The sequence below is a fragment of the Microcaecilia unicolor genome, chromosome 10, assembly GCF_901765095.1.
Source record: "Microcaecilia unicolor chromosome 10, aMicUni1.1, whole genome shotgun sequence".
NCBI classification, from domain to species: domain Eukaryota; kingdom Metazoa; phylum Chordata; class Amphibia; order Gymnophiona; family Siphonopidae; genus Microcaecilia; species Microcaecilia unicolor.
The window spans coordinates 215,115,721-215,139,138 of NC_044040.1; the positions used below are offsets into that span (position 1 = coordinate 215,115,721).

The 23,418-nt window shown below is 45.3% G+C and overlaps 2 protein-coding genes across 2 annotated transcripts; both read right to left on the reverse strand.

The window, feature by feature from the left end:
* Positions 1–3,763: 3,763 nt before the first annotated feature.
* LOC115479268 (receptor-transporting protein 3-like) lies at positions 3,764–6,988 on the reverse strand. Its single transcript, XM_030217113.1, has 2 exons — positions 6,731–6,988; positions 3,764–4,417 (listed from the first exon to the last, which is right to left on the reverse strand). The coding sequence occupies exons 1-2, from the start codon at positions 6,871–6,873 to the stop codon at positions 3,904–3,906; spliced, it is 657 nt and encodes a 218-aa protein (XP_030072973.1). The 5' UTR covers positions 6,874–6,988; the 3' UTR covers positions 3,764–3,903.
* A 6,917-nt stretch (positions 6,989–13,905) lies between these two features.
* Positions 13,906–22,598, reverse strand: LOC115479224. Its single transcript, XM_030217055.1, has 2 exons — positions 22,419–22,598; positions 13,906–15,934 (listed from the first exon to the last, which is right to left on the reverse strand). The coding sequence occupies exons 1-2, from the start codon at positions 22,577–22,579 to the stop codon at positions 14,506–14,508; spliced, it is 1,590 nt and encodes a 529-aa protein (XP_030072915.1). The 5' UTR covers positions 22,580–22,598; the 3' UTR covers positions 13,906–14,505.
* Positions 22,599–23,418: the final 820 nt, after the last annotated feature.

A 23,418-nucleotide genomic window follows, 5' to 3' on the forward strand; every position in this document is an offset into this window, starting at 1 on the left:
ACTCCTGAGCCTTCTCCCCTTCAACATCAATTCATGCCCTCTAGTTCAACCACCTTCCCGTCTCCGGAAAAGGTTGATTTGCGGATTAAATACCTTTCAAATATTTGAACATCTGTATCATATCACCCGTTTCTCCTTTCCTCCAAGGTATACATGTTCAGGTCAGCAAGTCTCTTCTCATATGGTTTGCAACACAAATCCCATACCATTTTCGTAGATTTTCTTTGCACAGCTTCCAGTATTTTTACATCTTTACCAAGATATGGCCTCCAAAACTGAACACAATACTCCAAGTGGGGCCTCACCAACGACTTGTAGAGGGGCATCAACACCTCCTTTCTTCTGCTGGTTATACCCTCTCTATGCAGCCTAGCATCCTTCTGGCCACAACTGTCGCCTTGTTACATTGTTTCTTCACCTTCAGATCCTCCGACACCAACACCCCAAGGGTCTCTCTCCTGAATCAAGCTTACTAATCTCTCCCCTCCTATTCGGTATCTCTCTTTTGGGTTTCTACACCCACTATCACTGTTCCCTCTAAGCTGAGTGGGAGTCCTCCACCTACAGTCCTGCCAGTGGGAGGTGCTGTTTTACTATCACATTTTCAATAGAGAGGGACGGGCAAACTCTGCAGGACTCCAGGAAACTTGCCTGTCCCTAGAGATTGAAAGCACAATATTGAAGCACCACCTCTCCCCCCACTTCCAGCAATGCAGTGGAAGATCCTTGCTCGGCTTAGAGGCAGTGGCATAGCCAAAGGTGGGCCCAGGTGGGCAGCGGCCCACCCAGTTTCACTTCAAGTCCACCCAGTGGTGACACGCACCGTTGATGTAGCTGGTGGGGATCCCCAGGCCCCACCGGGTGGACTCCTTTCTAGAGTGCCCCGAATAGTCTCATCCCCACAACAGTCAGCAGTGCATTTCTAGCTGCCGATGCCGGCACTCCCCACCAGCTCCCGCGCATGCTCATTTCATAAGTGCATAAGTACTGCCATACTGGGAAAGACCAAAGGTCCATCAATTGGCACCCCCGCGCATGCATGTACAGGGGATGCTGGTTGAACAGAGCATGGATGGGGGGGGGGGGGGCACTGCTGGCATTGGCAGCTGGAAACGCATTGCTAACTGCCACGGGGATGAGATTTCTTGGGGGACTCCAGAAAGGACTCTTCACCTGGTGAGTCCTAGGGATCCCCACCAGCCAAGGTATTCATCTTTACTGCTTGGGGGATGGGGAGGAGGCAGCGAGGAAATGTATGGGTCAACCCACTGAAAAATTGAAGTCTGGCTATGCCACTGCTTAGAGGGAACAGTACGGTATTATGTGCAGAAATATTCAGAATGATGGCATTTTCACACGTGTGCACACATATGCACATAAATGCCAAAATACCCCCTAAGCACTATTCTGTAAATACGTGCTTAACTTACGTGCAGGGGCATAATCGAACGGGCACCCAAGTTTTCCTGAGGGTGTCCTCGGGAAGAGGCGGGGAAACCCGTATAATCGAAACAAGATGGGTGTCCATCTTTTGTTTCGGTAATACGGTCGGGGACGCCCAAATCTTAACATTTACGTCGACCTTAGAGATGGTCGTCCCCGGTTTTCACCGATAATGGAAACCGAGGACGCCCATCTCAGAAACGACCAGTTCAAGATGTGACCGATAAGGTTGTAGAAAGAACAAAAACAAAAGCGCATTAGTCACACTTCATATTTATTTAATATACCACCAATCACGTTTGCGTCTAAGCAGTTTATAGTTCTAAAATGAAAAGGGGGAAAAGATAAAGGATTCTAAGGTTACAATATAAATTTCATAAATGTATTGTATTGTAACATTTATACCCCCCGCTTTCCCACTTATTAGCAGGCTCAATGTGGCTTACATAACATATAATAGGTTTACAAGAAAACACAACAAGGATAAAACAGCTAAATATAGTAAATAAAGAGGTGAACAATAAAAGTGGGTAAGTAAGGAGTGGAGGAGTGGTCTAGTGGAGGAGTGGCCTAGTGGTTAGGGTGGTGGACTTTGGTCCTGAGGAACTGAGTTCGATTCGCACTTCAGGCACAGGCAGCTCCTTGTGACTCTGGGCAAGTCACTTAACCCTCCATTGCCCCATGTAAGCCGCATTGAGCCTGCCATGAGTGGGAAAGCGCAGGGTACAAATGTAACAAAAATAAATAGATACTATTGGAGATTCTACATGGAATGTTGCTACTATTGGAGATTCTACATGGAATGTTGCTATTCCTCTAGCAACATTCCATGTAGAAGGCTGCGCAGGCTTCTGTTTCTGTGAGTCTGACGTCCTGCACGTATGTGCAGGACGTCAGACTCACAGAAGCAGAAGCCTGCGCGGCCACATTGGTGATCTGCAAGGGCCGACTTCTACATGGAATGTTGCTAGTGGAATAGCAACGTTCCATGTAGAATCTCCAATAGTAGCAACAGTGGAGGAGTGGCCTAGTGGTTAGGGTGGTGGACTTTGGTCCTGAGGAACTGAGTTTGATTCCCACTTCAGGCACAGGCAGCTCCTTGTGACTCTGGGCAAGTCACTTAACCCTCCATTGCCCCATGTAAGCCGCATTGAGCCTGCCATGAGTGGGAAAGCGCGGGGTACAAATGTAACAAAAATAAAAGATACTATTGGAGATTCTACATGGAATGTTGCTACTATTGGAGATTCTACATGGAATGTTGCTATTCCTCTAGCAACATTCCATGTAGAAGGCTGCGCAGGCTTCTGTTTCTGTGAGTCTGACGTCCTGCACGTATGTGCAGGACGTCAGACTCACAGAAGCAGAAGCCTGCGCGGCCACATTGGTGATCTGCAAGGGCCGACTTCTACATGGAATGTTGCTAGTGGAATAGCAACGTTCCATGTAGAATCTCCAATAGTAGCAACAGTGGAGGAGTGGCCTAGTGGTTAGGGTGGTGGACTTTGGTCCTGGGGAACTGAGGAACTGAGTTCAATTCCCACTTCAGGCACAGGCAGCTCCTTGTGACTCTGGGCAAGTCACTTAACCCTCCATTGCCCCATGTAAGCCGCATTGAGCCTGCCATGAGTGGGAAAGCGCAGGGTACAAATGTAACAAAAAAAAAAAAAGAGAGGAAGGTGGTAGAGGAGGAAGTGGGAAGAGTGTGTAAATTGGGCTAGTGTGTTGTAGATTAAAGAAGAATGAATAATGATGGTTGGGAGAGGGATGAATTCAAAAGGATAAATGAGGAAGCATATTACAAGTTCTATCATAAAATCATATCTGGATAATGCAGAAGGATTCCTAATTTTAAGTTAAGTCATTTGTGTAGGCTTGCTTGAAAAGGTGAGTTTTTAGCAGCTTCCGGAAGGATAAATGGTTATTGACTATTCGAATCCATCTTGGTAAGGCGTTCCAGAGCTTGCTGCCCAAAACGGAGAAATTGGATGCATATGAAAACAATTAGAAGTATCACACTGCTAAAATATTAAATCTAAAATACAAAGAGAAGGCAGGGAAAGAAAATGAGAAGAATGAAGCGCAAAAAGTGATCCAGGAAGGGGGACGTTTCAAAAAAAAACAAAAAAGTCTCTGCTTCTGCATTGGCCCCTTTGAAAATACCTGGTAGTCAAGAAACTCCGCAACCTGACTCGATCCCACAAAAAAGCCTTTTAAAATAATGAGGGTCTATTACTAAGGCGCGCTCACGTTTTTTGGCGCCCGCTAAACGTTAGAGACGCCAATGCATTCCTATGGGCGTCTCTAACGTTTAGCGGGCGCTAAAATCGTGAGCGTGCCTTAGTAAAAGACGCCCTTTAGTCTTTTCAGAGTAGACATTAAAGACAAAATGATTGTCCTTTAGAAAGGGGAATTATTGCAGCTGTGATTTAAACTGAAAACTGTGACATCGATGCCACTTTATGCTACTTTGACATTGATGAGGAAAAAATAGATAATTATAAAAAGCACAAGAACAGCAATGAGGCAGCAGCAGCAGCAACAGTGCAACAGGCTGTCTTCTTTTTGGGCAAACGTTGGCGCTTCAAGGCGGAAAGTGGATGGAAGAGAACCCGCTGGTACACGACTATACGGCTCCCTTCCGCTTGATCTTAAGTAACAGACTCCCAAATCACAGGCCTCACAGAGCCATCTCTGATGTGGTCCCTTCAGATTATCACCCACGATGACACTCTGCATTTCTTCTTCCATATCTTCTCCATAGCATTGCTGACGAATGCTGATGATCAAGTTGTTCAAGACTATCTCCATATTTTCCAGCTCAAAAACCGGCTCCTCAAACTGTCTGCAGAATTTACAGCTCTGCTTGAAGACCCTCATCTTCACTGTACCTCGTCTTCTTTTCAACTTCATGTGAAATAGTACCAGCACGTGAGCTGAGGCCCACGAATGGTCGCAATAGCTGCAACAGAATCTGCATAGGAGAAAGGGACAGATAAAAGTGAGAAGATGCCTCATATACGGAGCTCAGGTAGCACTAAGGTGCGCCGAAAAATGGCCTGCGCTGGTGTAGATGCGTGTATTGGACATGCGCAGGTCCATTTTTCGGCCTTTTTTGGGGGGGGGGGCCAAAAATGGGCATGCAGCAAAATACTACTACTACTACTTATCATTTCTATAGCACTACTAGACATACACAGATCTGTACAATTGAATATGAACAGACGGTCCCTGCTCAACAGAGCTCACAATCTAATCAGGACAGACAAACAGGACAAATAAGGGATAAGGACAAAGAGTAGAATGAATCTAGAATCCCAGAGAATAGCAAGATTCTCTGCAGAATCCCAAAGAGTAGTAAGATTCTGAAATCCCAAAGAGTAGCAAGATTCTAGAATCCCAAAGACTACTACTACTACTTATCATTTCTATAGCGCTACTAGACTTACAAAGCGCTGTACTCTTGAACATGAAGAGACAGTCCCTGCTCGACAGAGCTTACAATCTAATTAGGACAGACAAACAAGAGATAAGGACAAAGAATAGAACTATTCTAGAATCACAAAGAGTAGCAACATTCTAGAATCCCAGAGTAGCAAGATTCTAGAATCCCAAAGAGTAGCAAAGATTCCGGAATCCCAAAGAATACTACTACTACTTATAATTTCTAAAGTGCTACTAGATGTACGCAGCGCTGTACACTTGAACATGAAGAGACAGTCCCTGCTCAACAGAGCTTACAATCTAATTAGGACAGACAAACAGGACAAACAAGAGATAAGGGAATATTAAAGTGAGGATGATAAAATAAGGGTTCTGAACAAGTGAAATACTGGTGTGTGTCCATTTTGGGTCTGAGACCTTACCGCCACCCATTGACCTAGCAGTAAAGTCTCATGCGGTAACCGGGCGGTAATGGTCTATGCGCGTACAATTCTGATTACTGGCCGGTTAGTGCTGTGCACAGGAAAATGTCCAGCACGCTTATTGGACACACGTAAAAAATGAAATTACTGTCTGGACCATGCGGTAGCGTGGCGGTGGTTCAGAACTAACACACGTAGGACGTGCATACACCCCTGCGTGGCTTAGTAAAAGGGCCCCTAAGCCGTGCTAGAGGCGCGCTAGCGTTTTTAGCATGCACTAAACACTGGACACCCATAAGAATATATGGGTGTCTCTGCGTTTAGAGTGTGCTAAAAACCCTAGCACACCTTAGTAAACAGGACCCATAATGTGATACCTTTAAAAAAAAAAACTTTTTATGTTAAATAGCTGCAATGAACAAATACATCAAAAATATACAGACAGCATATCAAACTCGTACAAAAACTAGCCTGATACTGCTAGCTCAGCACCCTGAAGAACCATGGCAGGCCCAGAACAAACCCCACACACTCATGAGCCCAGCTACCTGGTTCTGATCTGGGCCCACATAAGTATTGCCATACTGGGAAAGACCAAAGGTCCATGAAGCCCAGCATCCTGTTTCCAACAGTGGCCAATCCAGGTCACAAGTACCTGGCAAGATCTCAAAAAAGTACAAAACATTTTATACTGCTTATCCCAGAAATAGTGGATTTCCCCCAAGTCCATTTAATAATGGTCTATGGACTTTTCCTTTAGGAAGCCGTCCAAACCTTTTTTAAAATTCCGCTAAGCTAACCACCTTTACCACATTCTCTGGCAACGAATTCCAGAGTTGAATTAAACGTTTGGTAAAAAAAAAATTTTCTCCGATTCGTTTTAAATTTACATTGTAGCTTCATCACATGCCCCCTAGTCCTAGTATTTTTGGAAAGCGTAAACAGATGCTTCACACCTACCCGTTCAACTCCACTCATTATTTTATAGACCTGTATCATACCTCCCCTCAGTCGCCTTTTCTCCAAGCTGAAGAGCCCTAGCCACTTTTTTTTTTTTTAAATAAATTTTATTGATAACTCAAAGTAAGCATATACAATAATGCCAACTTACAAACAGTAGAATACTATGCATGAACCATACAGCTTATAAACTACCCATACCCCCCATCACTCCCCTCCCCTTCCCCTCCCCTCCATCCCACCCCTGTACCACTCAAATTGCCCTAGCCACTTTAGCCTTTCCTCATAGGGAAGTCGTCCCATCCCCTTTATCATTTTCATCGCCCTTCTCTGCACCTTTTCTAATTCCACTATGTCTTTTTTGAGGTGAGGTGACCAGAATTGAACACAATATTCGAGTCACCTATGAAAAATTTATTTTAAAATGATTGACATGTCCACATTGGAATTCTGCACATTACCTTGCAAATGCATACTGTCTGTATTGTTTGCAGCTACGTCCCAAGAGAGTATTATCATACGCTAGGTTCCAGCTGTGCTTGCGCCTTACCACTGATATCTTCAGATGGAACAGGGACGCCCAGGTGTCCATACCGAAAAACATTTTCCAAAAGTAGTGACTTAAAAAAAAATGTTGTGGTGAGAACTAAAGGTTGAAGTTGTTTTTTTCCGTTTTATTCCTCTTAGGTTCATGCCACAATTCTGGATGCTGCTGTTTGCAAAATAATTTGTTGCCTGGCAAGAAGCAGAACTTCTGTCCTTAAGTTTTGCATTCCTGTGAATCGAAACTGAAAGTGAGCTTTTCTGCCAAACCCAGTTAAAACTAATGCAACCCTTTCTTGCCCAGTGAGCATCAGGGCCGTATTTTTAGGACTATCTTGTGAGGTCAGGGCTGGGACCAGCACGCTGGGAGACAGAGAGGAGCTGATATGCACTCAGTCAGTTCTCTCCTTTCACCCAATAATGCATTCCAGACCAGAAATTGAAATTCTGAATCAAAAGGTTTACTTAAACTTGGATAATGTGGATATAACGTCCTAGGTTTGTCTAAGTTTTCCCAAGTAACACCAAAGGTCCGTCAAGCCCAGCATCCTGTTTCCAACAGTGGCCAACCCAGGTCACAAGTACCTGGCAGAAACCCAAATAGTAGCAACATTCCATGTAGAACCCCAAAGAGTAGCAAGATTCCATTCAGAATCCCAAGGACATAAGTGTTGCCATACTGGGACAGACCAAAGGGTCCATCAAGCCCAGCATTGTTTCCAACAGTGGCCAATGCAGGTCACAAATACTTGGCAAGATCCCCAAAAAGTTCAAAACATTCTATACTGCTTATCCCAGAAATAAGCAGTGGATTTTCCCCAAGTCAATTTAATAATGGTCTATGGACTTTTCCTTTAGGAAGCCGTATGGACCTTTTTTAAACCCCGCTAAGCTATCCGCCTTTACCACATTCTCTGGCAACAAATTCGTAAACAACTGCATTAGCTACCAGCTTTGCAAAGAATACATTTTTAGGTACTGATGAATACCATCAGACTTTATTTGCTGAAACTCCATTTTATCTAAAATAAGCTTTGAATATTTACCAGCTGAGATGTGCACTGAGGTCAGAGACTGCTATGTAGCTTTCTACTGATATTGTGCTGTGATCACACCATGCGGATAAATGAGTTTCAGCATTTGTTCCAGCTTTACACAGTTTGTGACTATGTTTTTCTGATGAATGTGTTCTTATTTGGTTGTGGTGTGATGATATATTTTTATTTATTTATTTGGATTTTTGTTCACACCTTTTTCAGTAGTAGCTCAAGGTGAGTTACATTCAGGTACTCTGGATATTTCTCTGTCCCAGGAGGGCTCACAATCTAAGTTTGTACCTGAGGCAATGGAGGGTTAAGTGACTTGCCCAAGATCACAAGGAGCAGCAGTGGGATTTGAACTGGCCACCTCTGGATTGCAAGACTGGTGCTCTAACACTAGGCCACTCCTCCACCCCAAAGAATCTTGCTACTCTTTGGGGTTCTACATGGAATGTTGCTACACTTTGAAATTCTGAATTGGAATGTTGTTATTCTTTAGAATTCTAGAATCTTTATTTAGATTTTGCTCCCACCTTTTTCAGTAGTAGCTCAAGGTGAGTTACATTCAGGTACTCTAGATATTTCTCTGTCCGAGGAGGCAATGGAGGATTAGGTGACTTGCCCAAGATCACAAGGAGCAGCAGTGGGATTTGAACCGGCCACCTCTGGATGAAAAGAGTGGTGCACTAACCACTAGGCCACTCCTCATTGCTCTTCCTTTAATATTGTGTATATGTTTTATTTTTATGGAACCCACTTAGCTATAAGTGGTATACAAGTTTTTTTTTAATAAATAAATAAGCATGGTACAATTTCAGCATTTACAATGTACAGTCAAAGGTAGAATAAATTGTTGTTACACAAACTTGCAATGTTCAGTTCTAGTGTACCTAGGGTGGGACGGTGGAGGTAGTCCACCCCGGATGCCAGCAGCAAGGGGGGGGGGGTGCGCGGAGCAGGCGCGCAGCTGTCAGCTCTGCAGGTCCCCTGCCCTCCTGTGACGTCAACTTCCTGTTCCAGGGCAGGGGATCAGCAGAGCGAACAGCCGCGTGGCTGCTTCACACACCCCTTGCTTGGAGGAGGGGGGGTGTGCATGCTCCGCCCCGGGTGCCGTATAAGTTAGGTACGACGCTGGTCTTTAGTAGGGTTTCCTTACGAACCTTCTACCTTGGTGGAGAGTCTAGGAAAAATTGTCCTTGACAGCTTTACTCTCTCTGGACCCCTTCTCCAGAAGAAAGTTGTCCTGTAACTCCTTTTCCTCTTTTTAAAGGGCTCTTTCAGCCTGCAGTTATTCCCTTCCCCACCGGTAGGATTTAGGGTCGCCAACTTCTGACAGAGAAACACCCACTACCTGCTCCACTCCATGCTCCTCCCTTGTTTCGCTCCCTGGCCTGCCCCATATCCCTTGCTACATGTACTGTTACACTCTTCCCTCCCACCGAGCCTCTACATCCAACTGTCTGCACTAGGACTGCCATATGTGTAGGAGTTATATACGTGAATATATATAACTCCTACACATATATTCAGAACTGTATTACAAAATCTGCTTGTTATACTAGTATAATGTTTCTTCATTATCATGTTGCCCAAGATCCTACTGTAATACAAAATGTCTATTTTGTAACACATTTCCATTATTCATGATGTATCGTAAGCCACATTGAGCCTGCAAAGAGGTGGGAAATGTGGGATACAAATGCAATAAATAAATAAATAAATAAAATCTCAGAAGATAAAACTGTATAGTTTTCAAACATTTTTTTTATTATTTATAAAACATACAACAGCAGAAACAGTCTGTTTTAAGTAGTATAACATTGGTTCTGGGAATCAGATCTCACACCACTTAAAGCAGAACAAAGAACATACATGTGGGGCTCATTTTCAATAGAAAAACGTCCAAAAAGTGGTATAAATCAGCAGATGGACATTTTTTTTCTCGTAAAAACATACAAATTGCTGTTTTCAAAACACATTTTTTTGATGTTTTTCTATGCTGTTCATCTGCAGTGCATCCGTTTGAGCACTGGGAAAGAATACTAACTGATCTCAATTTGCACCCATTTAAATCCATCTCAATACAATTTGTGGCTATCTTTGCAATGGGTGTTCTTCCACCCAGGTGGATCACCTCCTTATCTTTGCAATGCACATTAATACCCATGTTAAAAGCCCTGTGAACGTCCTGCTAGTCCGGCACTAACTGCTTTTAATAAGTGTTGTTAGGCTTTGAGAATTTGCCTCACAGGCAGCCTCAGGGGCAGATGCTCAGAATTCCTGTGCTAAAGTCAACAACACCCCCCCCCCCCCCCATACTGCTGGGACAGCGCAGAAAACTAGCTCGCCAATGCTCAAAGGAAATGGTATTTAAAATTATATGCACGCTGTTAAAAGCGAAAGCAAGGGGGAATGTGCTTGGCAAATGCGTAGAAGTGTTTCACGGTAAGCACAGCTCTTGTGCGCATGCACCAGGCAAACCTGAAAGTGAAGCACGCATCAGCGTCTCTCTTCTGTGCCTTTAAATATAAGCTTTTCAATTTTTGTTTAAACTTGGAAGGCTTATATTTAAGTGCGGAAAACAGGCAACAATGTGTGCTCTCATTTTCGGGTTTGCTCGGACTCGCACACACTTCTTTCTCGGTATCGGCGCACACAGGCTTTCATCCACTTCCAAAAGAAATTAAAAACCAGCAGATTTTAAACTGAAAATCAGAAGAAATCCTCTTCAAACTTTCCACCACCAGATCTGAACTGGCGGTAGATGACCAGGGTTTGTTTGTGCGCATAGCAACATCCATTTCACTACATTTAAATACAATTTGTAGCCATCTCTGGCACGCATGTTGCTTCCTACCCTCTGAGCGTTCTGTGCAGATTAATATGCACGCTATTCCAGCGCTAACTGGCCTTAGGTTTTGAGAATTGGCCCCTCAGGCAGCTCCAAGGAGAGGGACCAGATAAACACACCCAGGCAGGGCCAGAGTGCCATCATTTAGCAACTGACTCTGCTTTTCAGCCCCTACTGACAGGCAAACGAGGATCCAGAATTAGTCTCCACAAGTGGTCCCCCACACTCCTCCACATCCTCCCCAGGCCACTCCTGCACCCTGGGCTGCAGAAATCTGATATAAGACATAAGCATCGCCACACTGGGACAGACCAAAGGTCCATCTAGCCCAGCACCCTGTCTCCGACAGTGGCCAATCCAGGTCACAATCACCCGACAAGATCCACGGAGCAAAGCATTTTGTACTGCTTATCCCAGGAATAGTGGATTTTTCCCTACGTTCCTTTAATAACATTCTAAGGCCTTTTCCTTCGGGAAGCCGTCCAAACCTTTCTTAAACTCCGCTAAGCTAACTACATTCTCCAGCAACGAATTCCAGAGTCGAATTACGCGCTGAGTAAAGAAATATTTTCTCTTATTTGTTTTAAACTTACTGCACTCCAGCTTCATCGCATGCCCCCTTGTCCTTGTATTTTCGGAAAGCGTAAACAGACGCTCCATATCTATCTTTTCCACTCCACTCATTATTTTATAGACCTCTATGATATCACCCCTCAGCCACCTTTTCTCCAAGCTGAAAAGCCCCAGCCGCTCTAGCCTTTCCTCATAGGAAAGTTGTCCCATCCCCTTAATCATCTTTGTCGCCCTTCTAAGCAGAGTTTACAGCCCCACCCCCCTCCTTTTCTTTCCTTAGTTTTGAAATCATAATAGAGGTAGCGAGATTGTAATCTGTTGAGCTCTGCTGCCAATGTGCCTAATCTCCGCTACATAAAGTCCACGGACTGTGAAACCTCGGCATTCTTTGCTCAGCGAGACTGGTTGGCAGTAGAAGCACACTTTACGCTGCACTAGATTTCACAAGGAGTTCGGCACAGGTGAAAGACGCTTGGACAGTGAAAGGATCCACCCAGACCCTACCCATCAATTATCCCAGCAGACCTTACTGTTGGCTGTTTTTCAGTCTCCCAGTCGTGCCAGGTGGTATATGACAGTTTGGTTTATTTAGAATAGCTACGCAGCCCTTTCATTTGAGTTTATATATATGATGTACGTCTGGATAATTGACTTTTATGTTTACTGGGATAAACAAACATATGCCCTTAATTGTTCAGTATTTCCACTATTTGAGCTGATTTAGCAAAGTGGTAATTGTTCCCTCAGCCCATTGTGTACGTATTTCTTGCCAGAACCCCTTTGGGATCCATGGTATGCTCAAGACAGATTTACCTGACCCCCGAGGCAGGCCCCTGTGCCGTGTCGGGTCGTTTTTATGCTGTTTACGTTAAAGACTTCTTGAAATCCTCCTTGGACTTACCTCACTTGTTATATTTGTCACTCAACGTTCACGTGAGGTTTTTTTTTCCTCCTCCCCCTTCATTGAATAGGGAAATATTCGCCTTAAAGGAGACTCAGACATTGCGCACAAATCCCTCTAATGCAGGTGTGGTCTGTTTTGAATGTACCATGTTATTCTTTTTGCCATTGCATTGGCAGGATTTGTGCGCAATGTCTGAGCCTCCTTTTAAGGCGAATATTTCCCTATTCAACGAAGGGGGAGGAGGAAAAAAAACCTCACGTGACCGTTGAGTGACGAACAAAACAAGTGAGGTAAGTCCAAGGAGGATTTCAAGAAGTCTTTAACGTAAACAGCATAAAAACGACCCGACACGGCCGTGTTTCGGCACAGGGGCCTGCCTCAGGGGTCAGGTAAATCTCTTACATAATGGCAAAAAGGATAACATAAGAGTAACTCCAAAGATTCTTGCTGTTGAAACTCTGTGACATCCTCAGTGAAAGTGCTGAGCTGTAAATGCCGTCTGTTCAGAAAACCATCTGTGACGCAGTGGCGTAGCCACAGGTGGGCCTGGGTGGGTCAAGGCCCACCCACTTAGGGCTCAGCCCCACCCAACAGTAGCACATGTTTAGTGGTAGCTGATGTGGATCCCAAGCTCCGCCAGCTGAAGCCTTCCTCCTGATGGTAACGAAAATGCTACTCTCCACGATACTAGCACCTGCGCATGCTCAGTTTTCAGCGCATCCCTGCTGCAGACTGCCAAGGTGGAAAGAAGCATTTTCCCGCCAGCTGAGATGGTTTTTTTGGTGGTGGTGGGGAGGGGAGAACACTTGGTGCCCACCCACTTCTTGCCTAGGCCCTCCCAAAATCTGTTGTCTGGCTACGCCTCTGCTGTGACGTCAATAATGCAAAAGGAAGGAGGCATTACATTATATTGGAAAAAGCAGAATAAGGAGAAAAAGAAAAATGCCTAGAGGTTAAATCAATCACACTCCCAAAGAACCCATAATTCAAGTCCTAAGACCAATCAGCACTTCTGTTCTCTCTTTAATCTCTTCTCTTGTAGGTTCCCAGTCTGGGTTCCTCTTCTCCAGTTTGTTCCTGCCAGACTACAAGCTCCCAACCTTATGCACATTACACAGGCACAATCTGTAGAAACCGAATTATGCCAGAAATATAGAAACAGGTATTACTGTTCTTTGACACTGTGAACTTTAGGAAAGCAAGAAAATCATAAATCACTTATAAGTGGAACTGACCAGCAGACAACTTTGTTGGGGGGGGGGGAGGGAAGGGAGCAAACCCCAGATAAGCAAGCGATGCACGAGAGTACCAAGAAAGACAACAAACTTATATATGAAATTCTATGTTAATTAGCATATGCAGCTGTAATAATGAATATTGTTTTGATCATTTGTATTTTGTAGGCCTAAATTTCTTAAATTAGGAGTGATGTTTTGTCTAGAGTTCAGAGCACTCTTGTCGATCTGCTAGACACCAATGTGCAGTAAATATAATTTACCTACGCACAAGGCTAACGTCTAGTAATTTTTTTCCAGGTCCACATCTCATGCCCATGGACAATTAGACAAAATCCCAAATTCCTCTAGATAATTATCTCCTAAGTGGAAATATATAAAAAAAAAAATAGTATTTTATTGCCCTGCCCAAGAGAGTAAATTGGGGAGACATTCAAAACCTGAGGAATTCAATAAGCATTTCCTGGATCAGGTGTTCGAGTTGCACCTCAGCTCTGGGATCTCTCGGAGGTTCAGGTGGGATGAACTTGGCTAAGGAAAACCCACTTCTGAATGCTCCTTTCACCTTTAGACTCTTCAACGTTCCTTTCACCATGTCTCCTTCAGCCACCTGGCCGGTTGAGGGATAGCAAAACTTTCGGTGGTTGTATAACGTAGATGGCCATAAGGACGTTTGTCTCCCAGTATGCACCTGAGTCCTCCTGGAGCCTCTCCTCCTTCCCTGGACTCCCGTGGAGAGCACAAGAAGAAGCCTGGCCCATAAGTAAAGATCCATGTAAACTTCCAACCCAAAATGACTAGCAGAGAGGTCTACCCTCCATTACCTCACACTTCAGGTAAGGGAGACTGTGGTGATCCTGCTACAGAAAACAAACAGTGCCTAATTCTGGAAATTGATGCTATTCTCATGACGTTTAAGCACCAGGAGGCCGTGGAAGGAGGGAACAGCATGTTGTTTTTCTCACTTATATATCACAGGTGATATGGTGGCCTTTTACTCTGTTTTGCTGGGGGTGAGGAGAAGAGATAATTGTCCAGTGTGCAGTGTCCGTTAACAAGTCACATGTATGTAGGCAGTGGACGTTGGATATTATAGAAGAGTGCATGGCCAGCAGGGACAGCCTTCTTTAGGCTGTGCCTCACGAGACGTTTCAGTTGGCCTAAGGTCTCTTCTGTGGGGTTTCGTTCTATCCCGCTGTCCCCAAACATCATAGGTTGGTGACTCAGCAAGTAGTTGCTGCCTTTCTTCCTCATCCTCAGACCCCCAGAAGGTATAAATCTGTCCTTGCACAGGTGAAACCTGTCTCGCCTGGCTTCTTGAGGCTTTTTGCGCCTGTATCACAGATTTTGGAGACTGATAAACTCTCTTGGTGTCGTAAACTGAATTGAAAGCTTTCTGCGACTGATTCACATATTGTCCTGAGTTACCGAATGATGCAGGTACAGTTTTCAGGATCCCACTAGTTCTCTTGGTGTCATAAACTGAGTTGAGAGCTTTCTGCGACTGATTCACATATTGTCCTGAGTTACCGAATGATGCAGGTACAGTTTTCAGGATCCCACTAGTTCTCTTGGTGTCGTAAACTGAATTGAGAGCTTTCTGTGACTGATTCACATGTTGTTCTGAGTTACCGAATGATGCAGGTACAGTTTTCAGGATCCCACTAGTTCTCTTGGTGTCGTAAACTGAATTGAGAGCTTTCTGTGACTGATTCACATATTGTCCTGAGTTACCGAATGATGCAGGTACAGTTTTCAGGATCCCACTAGTTCTCTTGGTGTCGTAAACTGAATTGAGAGCTTTCTGTGACTGATTCACATGTTGTTCTGAGTTACCGAATGATGCAGGTACAGTTTTCAGGATCCCTCTGAGAGGTTTCTGTGATTGATTCCCACATTGTGTTGAGTTATCCTGTGATGCTGGTACAGTCTGCTGCTTATTCCCAGTGTTTGAGGTATTATAAACTGAATTGAGTGGCCCTATTAATTGGTTGACGTACACTATTGTTTTATGCAGTGAAGCTTGCAGAGTTTGCTGATGCTTTTGAAGTCTTTCTGAATTACAAAATGATTTTACTGGCGGCTGATTCACATTCCTAGGTTTCTCTGCTTTCTGAACTGATGCTGGAGTTATTTTCCCAGTAGAGGTCTGGGCTCTTGGCTCTTGATCTTGGGCTTTCAGGTTGCACAGACCCAAGCGACAGGCTTCACAGTGTTCACTCTCGTGTGGTCCGTCCTGCTTCCCATTGTGAACGAAAGCAGAGGTCGTGTTTTTTCGACTGAAGTCGCTGTAGAACTTCTCCTGAATCCGGTTCACCAGCTTTTCCAGAGCAGCCTCAATGTTCTCACTCAGGAACTCCGGCTCTTCAAAAGTGGCTGCGCTGCATTTTCCACACTCTTGCTTGAACACCCTCATCGTCACCCAGCCGCGTCTTGTGGGCCACATCTCCAGCTTCATGTAGAAGAGAATCTGCACTTTTGCTGATGCCCAGGTGCGGCTGCAGCCCGAACAGCGGAACCTGGAAAGAAAAAAAAGGAAGGTTCAGAAATGGCGAAGTAACCTGCGGAGAGAATATCAGAGCTGTTACAGATGTGCTGAAAAGTGTTTAGTATAGAGCTTTCTGGTTTTGCAGATCAGCCAGCTTTCTTTTATATAACTTATTCCCTTATCTATGATCTACAGCTTATAGCCTGTGTCTTCTTGGCCTTTTCAGGGACAAGTTAACAGACAGGCTTGCTTGGCCTAAAATAATGAGCCATAAACTTTAACAAGCCTCTGTTTGTTTCAAACAGGCTCTGAACATAATATAAAGAGACACTTTCAGTGAAGGATAAATATGAGTGATATTCAGGGAGATTTGAGGTTACAAAGGGCAAATGATAGTTCTGCTTCTTTGGTATTTTTCCCAATTATCTATGTAAAGGTGACCTTAGAGGTTAGAATTTGGAAAAAAAAACAGATAGTAAAGAGAAAATATAAGGCATTAAGTGATTGGACAAAATTAAGTTTCAGTAATCTCACAAGCACGATTTGTGGCAGCCAGATTTGTTAAGCTTCCAGGGAAATACACAGAAAGACCAGAGAGAGATTTTATTTTCCTTATACTGGAATTTAGACTGATATAAATAAGAATTCAATTTTCTGTAATACTGGGATGGAAGAACTTTTTATTGTAATCATTTATTTACTCTAATAAATTTTAGCATTATTATAAAAGAGAAAAATTAAACTCTGGAGTGTGTTTCTTTTGCCAGAAGGGGCTTTCAGTCTTTTCTGAGGTTGTTTAGGTCCCCTTTAGAGGCAAGAGGGGGGCTTTACAAAAGATACAGAAATCCTGAAGAGGAAATTTGGTCACATTTTATTTTCGTTACATTTGTACCCTGCGCTTTCCCACTCATGGCAGGCTCAATGCGGCTTACATGGGGCAATGGAGGGTTAAGTGACTTGCCCAGAGTCACAAGGAGCTGCCTGTGCCGGAGGTGGGAATTGAACTCAGTTCCTCAGTTCCCCAGGACCAAAGTCCATCACCCTAACCACTAGGCCACTCCTCCACTACTATCGTCCAACATGATATCTCAAAAGTTCTTAATTATGTCCATGAATCGTCATTTTATACTCCCATTATTGATCTTCATGCAGTGTCAAATATCCTATACAATCAGTTCATTCGATTCATTAATTCATTGATTTATAGCAGAGAGGTGTGGTAGCCGTGTTAGTCCACTCTTAAGGTTATCATTAGAAATCAAACAAAATAAAACATGGAAAAGAAAATAAGATGATACCTTTTTTATTGGACATAACTTAATACATTTCTTGATTAGCTTTCGAAGGTTGCCCTTCTTCCTCAGATCGGAAATAAGCAAATGTGGTAGCAGATAGTATATATAAGTGAAACATCCAAGCATTTCAATGAGAGTCTAGCAGGGCGGGGGTGGGTAGGAGGTATGCATGGGGACATCAAAGGAAAAATATTCAACATAAAGGAATCTTTCACATGCTCATCTTCCAATGTGGTATATATCATTCAGTGTAAAAAATGTAAGGAAGGATGCTATATTGGAGAAACAGGCCAGATGCTTAAGACAAGATCTAATTTACATAGACCTAACATGAAGAAAGCTGGTGCCAGTCAGGTTCCCACCCCTGTGGGCCAGCACTTTACAAGACCAGAACACGGCACCAGTGATTTCACAGTAAGAATCCTGAAAGGTAACTTTAAAACAATACAGGAACGTAAGACCTTTGAAGTCAGAATGATTGAATATTTTGACACCCAACAGACAGGACTTAACAAGGATCTAGGTTTTCTAGCCCATTATAAACCATAAAGTTGTATTTCTCTGTTTATCACCCTCCTCTTACCTACCCACACCCATCCTGTTAGACTATCAATGAAATGCTTTGATGTCCCCATGCATACCTCCTACCCACCCCCACCCTGCTAGACTGTCATTGAAGACACAGAGAGAAAAACAGGTTATCCTGGAACAGCAACAACTATGCAGAACCAACATCCCCACACACCTTGGAGACACTTGGATATACATCTGAGGCATGTGAAAATCAGAGCCCAAACAAACCAAGAAATACTGATCACACCTTTAGAGATGCAGATCAGATAGGGATAATGAACCGCTCAAACCATCAATTATCACAGCATGAGGTCTCTGTACTCTCCAAAGGATTTCATTTTGCCCATCCAGCAAACTGGACGAAATCCAACTATATTCAAACCTAGAAGAATTCTTTAGAAAAATGCGTCTAAAAGCATATTTCCACAATAAAGGGCCCCCCAATAGACCGGAATACAGTCTTAAACAAAAGAACACTTATTTCACCCCACAGGAGGGACAAAACTACAAGTTGAACAATTACATAGAAAATTTCAGACATAGGGTAAAATCACAACTTTCCTACAAACAAAAGAGAATTCTGTACAATCTTACCCCACCAGAAAGAGCGGCTATAAGAACCCTACAAACTAACGAACGCATTATCATCAAACCCGCAGACAAAGGAAGCGCAGTGGTAGTTATGGACACACAAAAATACATTGAAGAGGGGCACAGACAGCTCTCAGACAATAAATACTACAGGAAACTAACTGAGGACCCCACACAGGATTTTACAAAACAGCTAAAAGACCTTATCAGAACATTTCCTACACAAGTACAGCCACATCTGAAGAAACTCATACTAAACCAGCCTTCTGTGGGCACATTCTACATGCTACCCAAAATCCACAAACCTGGAAACCCTGGCAGACCAATCATATCAGGTACTGGCACACTCACGGAGGAAATATCTGGACTCATAGAGGGAATTCTGAAACAGTGGCGTAGCCAGACCTGACATTTTGGGTGGGCCCAGATCTAATATGGGTGGGCACTATGTATATAGGTTTGAATAGTGTTTCTTAGAATACTACAAACTAATGCCTTAGAATGCACTTGATGGGTTTCTAAGCCTGCCCAACTGCTGACCTGCACCAACATAAACCACATGCATACTTAATGGAAAAAAACAATATTTTAATATACAATTACATTATGCCATATCTTAAACTTGACCAGACATAAGGCCACTATAATGGCAAATATCTCAACACATGATGTATCTGTTTCCCAGCATCAGCCTTTCCCTTCCCCACCATACTTCCCCGTTGCTAGGTATGAGCCCTACCCTACCCCCCAGGAAAGCTTGTTGCACACCCACATTATCGCTCTCGTTTGCCACCGATACCTGCTTTTTTCTATCTTCCAGACAAGAAACAAACCAGGAAAAAACAGTCCCCCCACTCCCAACTGCTGTCATCTAATCAATTCAAACCCCAAAAGCCCAACACTCCACAAAAATAAAATTACAAAGGCAAGTTCTTAATATCCCTCCATGATGAGCATTAATACTGGGGATTCAGCGTAGTTCCTCATACAAAGTTTTTGTTCTTTCAATCCAACTTGCTTAAAACATATTGCGATCTTTTAATTTTTGTGGAGTGTTGGGCTTTTGGGTTTGTTATGATTTTGGCCCCCACCCTTAAAAATTTTTGACTGCTTGGAGTGGACCTGTGGATTTTAGAAGATGTTCCATTATATGTATATAGAGAAGCTAACCCCTAACAACCCCCTTGGTTCTTTAAGGTAGAGTTGCTTCAGAACCTCTCAGACCCAAGCATATATTACAAATGCTGCTGTGTCAAAGCATAAGCTCATGGGGCTAGGTGCTACTTAAGATTTAGCAGCAGATTCTCTCTCCCAGCGGTTCTGATGTCAAGTGCCGGTCCATGCAAACCTCATGCATCTGCCTGTGGCTCATTGAGCATCACCAGCTCTGCAGCATCAGCATCCCCTCCCCCCTCCCCCCCCCCCCCCCGGGCCACTCACTTCCTCTTGTAGTCGTCGCACTCCCTCTTCACTTTGGCCAGCACGTTGTAGAGCGCCCGGATCTCGGGCGTGATGGTGTCGATCTGGACGCCCACTCCGTCCGGGTGGGTCCAGGTGACTCCGGGGCCTTGCATGGTCTCCAGGCAGTCTCCGGTGCACCGCACATGGGTGTAGCTCCAGATGGTGCCGGGCAGGCTGGAGGAGGGGGAGGGGACGCCAGGGTCGGGCTCCGTCTGCGAGCTCTGCTCCCGGTAGTAGGTGCGGAGGCGGCTGCGGCGCGAGGGCCTGGTGCAGCTGCTGCAGCTGCTTCTCCAGGAGGCGGTTGCGGCGCTCCAGCTCGTGCACCTTGGCCAGGAAGCAGCGGAAGCGCACGTTCAGCGTCTTCAGCAGATGGATGTCAGAGCCCAGGTTGTGGCGCAGCGCGAGGGTAACGGCCGAGCCAGGAGAGGGGGGAGGGGAGGCGGCGGCCAGCTCGGCGAACAGCATCGAGTTCATCATCCCGACGGCGCAAACAACGGCTGGCGTCCACAGACAACAGCAGCGAGACCAACGGAAAAAGTCACCACTGCTCCACAGCATGCAGGGACCGAGGCAGCGCCAGCGGGGAGGACAAGAATTTCCGTTGCGGCGAGCAACATGCGAGGGATGTGGGGTGGGCGGGCGGGCCTGGAGGGAAAGTGGGTGGGCCTGGGCCCATCCAGGCCCACCTGTGGCTACGCCCCTGTAATCTGAAACCTCTTGTGCACAAAACTAACAGCTTCATACAAGACACCACAGACTTTCTGAATAAATTGAAAAATATCAAGCAATTACCACCAAACACCCTTCTGGTCACGATGGATGTAGAATCACTAGACAGGAACATTCCACATGCGGATGGCATAGCTGCATGTGGGAGACTCCTAAAAACATCCACACTGGACCATCAGTACTCACCAGAAACTATTACAAAATTAATCAAATTTATTTTAACTCACAACTACTTCCGCTTCAACAATGGGCACTGCGATGGGCACTAATTGATCTATAATTAAGGAGTACATCGTTTGGTGAAAGATTATACGTGAGTACTCTGGCTTAAAAAATAAATTCCCCAGATTGTGTAGATGGCATATTCATTGCCAGATTTACAGCTCATGCAGCTTGGTAAAAAAAACCTTTGCCTTTTACATGAAATTTAAGCATTCTGCCATCAAAGCCATCTTGACTTTAAACCAGTGTTCTAGCGTTAGCATTGTGGGTTTTTTTTTTTAATTTAAATATATTTTATTGACAACTCAAAGGTAAACAAGACAACATTCTCAATGTACCCAACATACAAAACAATAAGATAATCTGCTGGAACCATACAACGTGTATATAGTAACATAGTAACATAGTAGATGACGGCAGAAAAAGACCTGCACGGTCCATCCAGTCTGCCCAACAAGATAAACTCATATTTCCTGCTTTTTGTGTATACCCTACTTTGATTTGTACCTGTGCTCTTCAGGGCACAGACCGTATAAGTCTGCCCAGCACTATCCCCGCCTCCCAACCACCAGCCCCGCTTCCCACCACCGGCTCTGGCACAGACCGTATAAGTCTGCCCAGCACTATCCTCACCTCCCCACCACCAGCCCCACCTCCCAACCACCGGCTCTGGCACAGACCGTACAAGTCTGTCCAGCACTATCCCCGCCTCCCAACCACCAGTCCCGCTTCCCACCACCGGCTCTGGCAGACTGTATAAGTCTGCCCAGCACTATTCCCGCCTCCCAACCACCAGCCCCGCCTCCCACCACTGGCTCTGGCACAGACCATATAAGTCTGCCCAGCACTATCCCCGCCTCCCAACCACCAGCCCCGCTTCCCACCACCGGCTCTGGCACAGACTGTATAAGTCTGCCCAGCACTATTCCTGCCTCCCAACCACCAGCCCCGCCTCCCACCACTGGCTCTGGCACAGACCGTATAAGTCTGCCCAGCACTATCCCCACCTCCCAACCACCAGCCCTGCCTCCCAACCACCGGCTCTGGCACAGACGTACAAGTCTGTCCAGCACTATCCCTGCCTCCCAACCACCAGCCCCGCCTCCCAACCACCAGCCCCGCCTCCCGATCTCGACTAAGCTCCTGAGGATCCATTCCTTCTGCACAGGATTCCTTTATGCTTATCCCACGCATGTTTGAATTCCGTTACCGTTTTCGTTTCCACCACCTCCCGCGGGAGGGCATTCCAAGCATCCACTACTCTCTCCGTGAAAAAATACTTCCTGACATTTTTCTTGAGTCCCTTCCCTCCCCCCACCATCCAACCCTTCCCCCCCTCCCCCACACACTATTTCCATTACCTCCCGAACTTGCTTTTTGCTATCCGAGTGGATTCAAATAAAACCAGTAAGCCCAATAACTCAGTACGCCTGGGCAGCCCACATTCTACAAGACTAGAAAAAGTATCCAGGGACTGGGCTTAGAGTACATGCCCGACCCCCCCCCCCCCCCTCTCCCCCTGTTTTTAACATTAACATTGTTTCATTTTCATACACTTCTATGATTGCAATGAGATCTCCTTTTGAGTATACGAGTTGTTTTGTTTATTTCCCTGGTTAGCCCCACATCTGGCTCTGATCTTACCTGCCAAACAGTGGCAACGTGTAACGTTTCCATCCCTGCCTCGGCTGCACGCTGTCATCCAGTGACAGAGTCCAGATGTCACCCTTGTTTCGTTCGCTGAGTTTGCTTTGGAATATGCTGTTCCAGATGTGCAAGTCGACGGTCGTTCGGCCGCTTCCCATGTCCTCCTGCTTCCTGGCAGAGCAGAGCTGGAAGTGGGAGGAAGGAAGGAGGAGGTTAAGTCTGGAGGGACTTGTGCAGAATCGCCACACCCGGGTGTTAGCAGAGCAAACTTGGCAATAGAGGCGGAGTTGGTTTCTCTCTCTCTCTCCCTCATTATTACTGAGAACTCGAAACCGAAACTGGTCGACTGAGAGATAATGATGGCTCCAAAGCCTCAGCCCTGCAGAACTTACACTTGTCCAAATGGCAGAGGAGAATTGTTAAAAGTGTTTAGGCTTGTAACTGTGCAGATTACTCCCCGTAGTGATTTTGTCTACATTGAATTGGTGTTCTTGCATTTTAATGCATATGTAATGCACCCTTTTATATACATTTCTTAATGAATTTTCTGTCCTTAACACTTCCTTCCTCTAGTCCGGTGATGGCGAACCTATGGCACGCGTGCCAGAGAGGGCACGCACGCCGCTGGTCGCCTCACCCTGTTCCAGCCCTCCCTCCCACCCACCACCCGACGTCAAGCATTCCTTCGTCCCTCCCTCCCACCCGGCACCAGCCCGCCCGGCCTCCCTCCCTCCCTCCGAGCAGAAAATGTAAGTCTTCCCTTGTCGCTGTTAAAGCCGCGTCAGTAGTAGCGGTGAAAGAGTGCTGCTGGTTCGGCGCGCCTTCAGCCTTCCGTCTCTCAAACTCTGGTCCCGCCCTCATCTTTCACCGCTACTACTGACACGGCTTTAACAGCGACAAGGGAAGACTTACATTTTCTGCTCGGAGGGAGGGAGGCCGGGCGAGCTGGTGCCGGGTGGGAGGGAGGGACGAAGGAATGCTTGACGCCGGGTGGGTG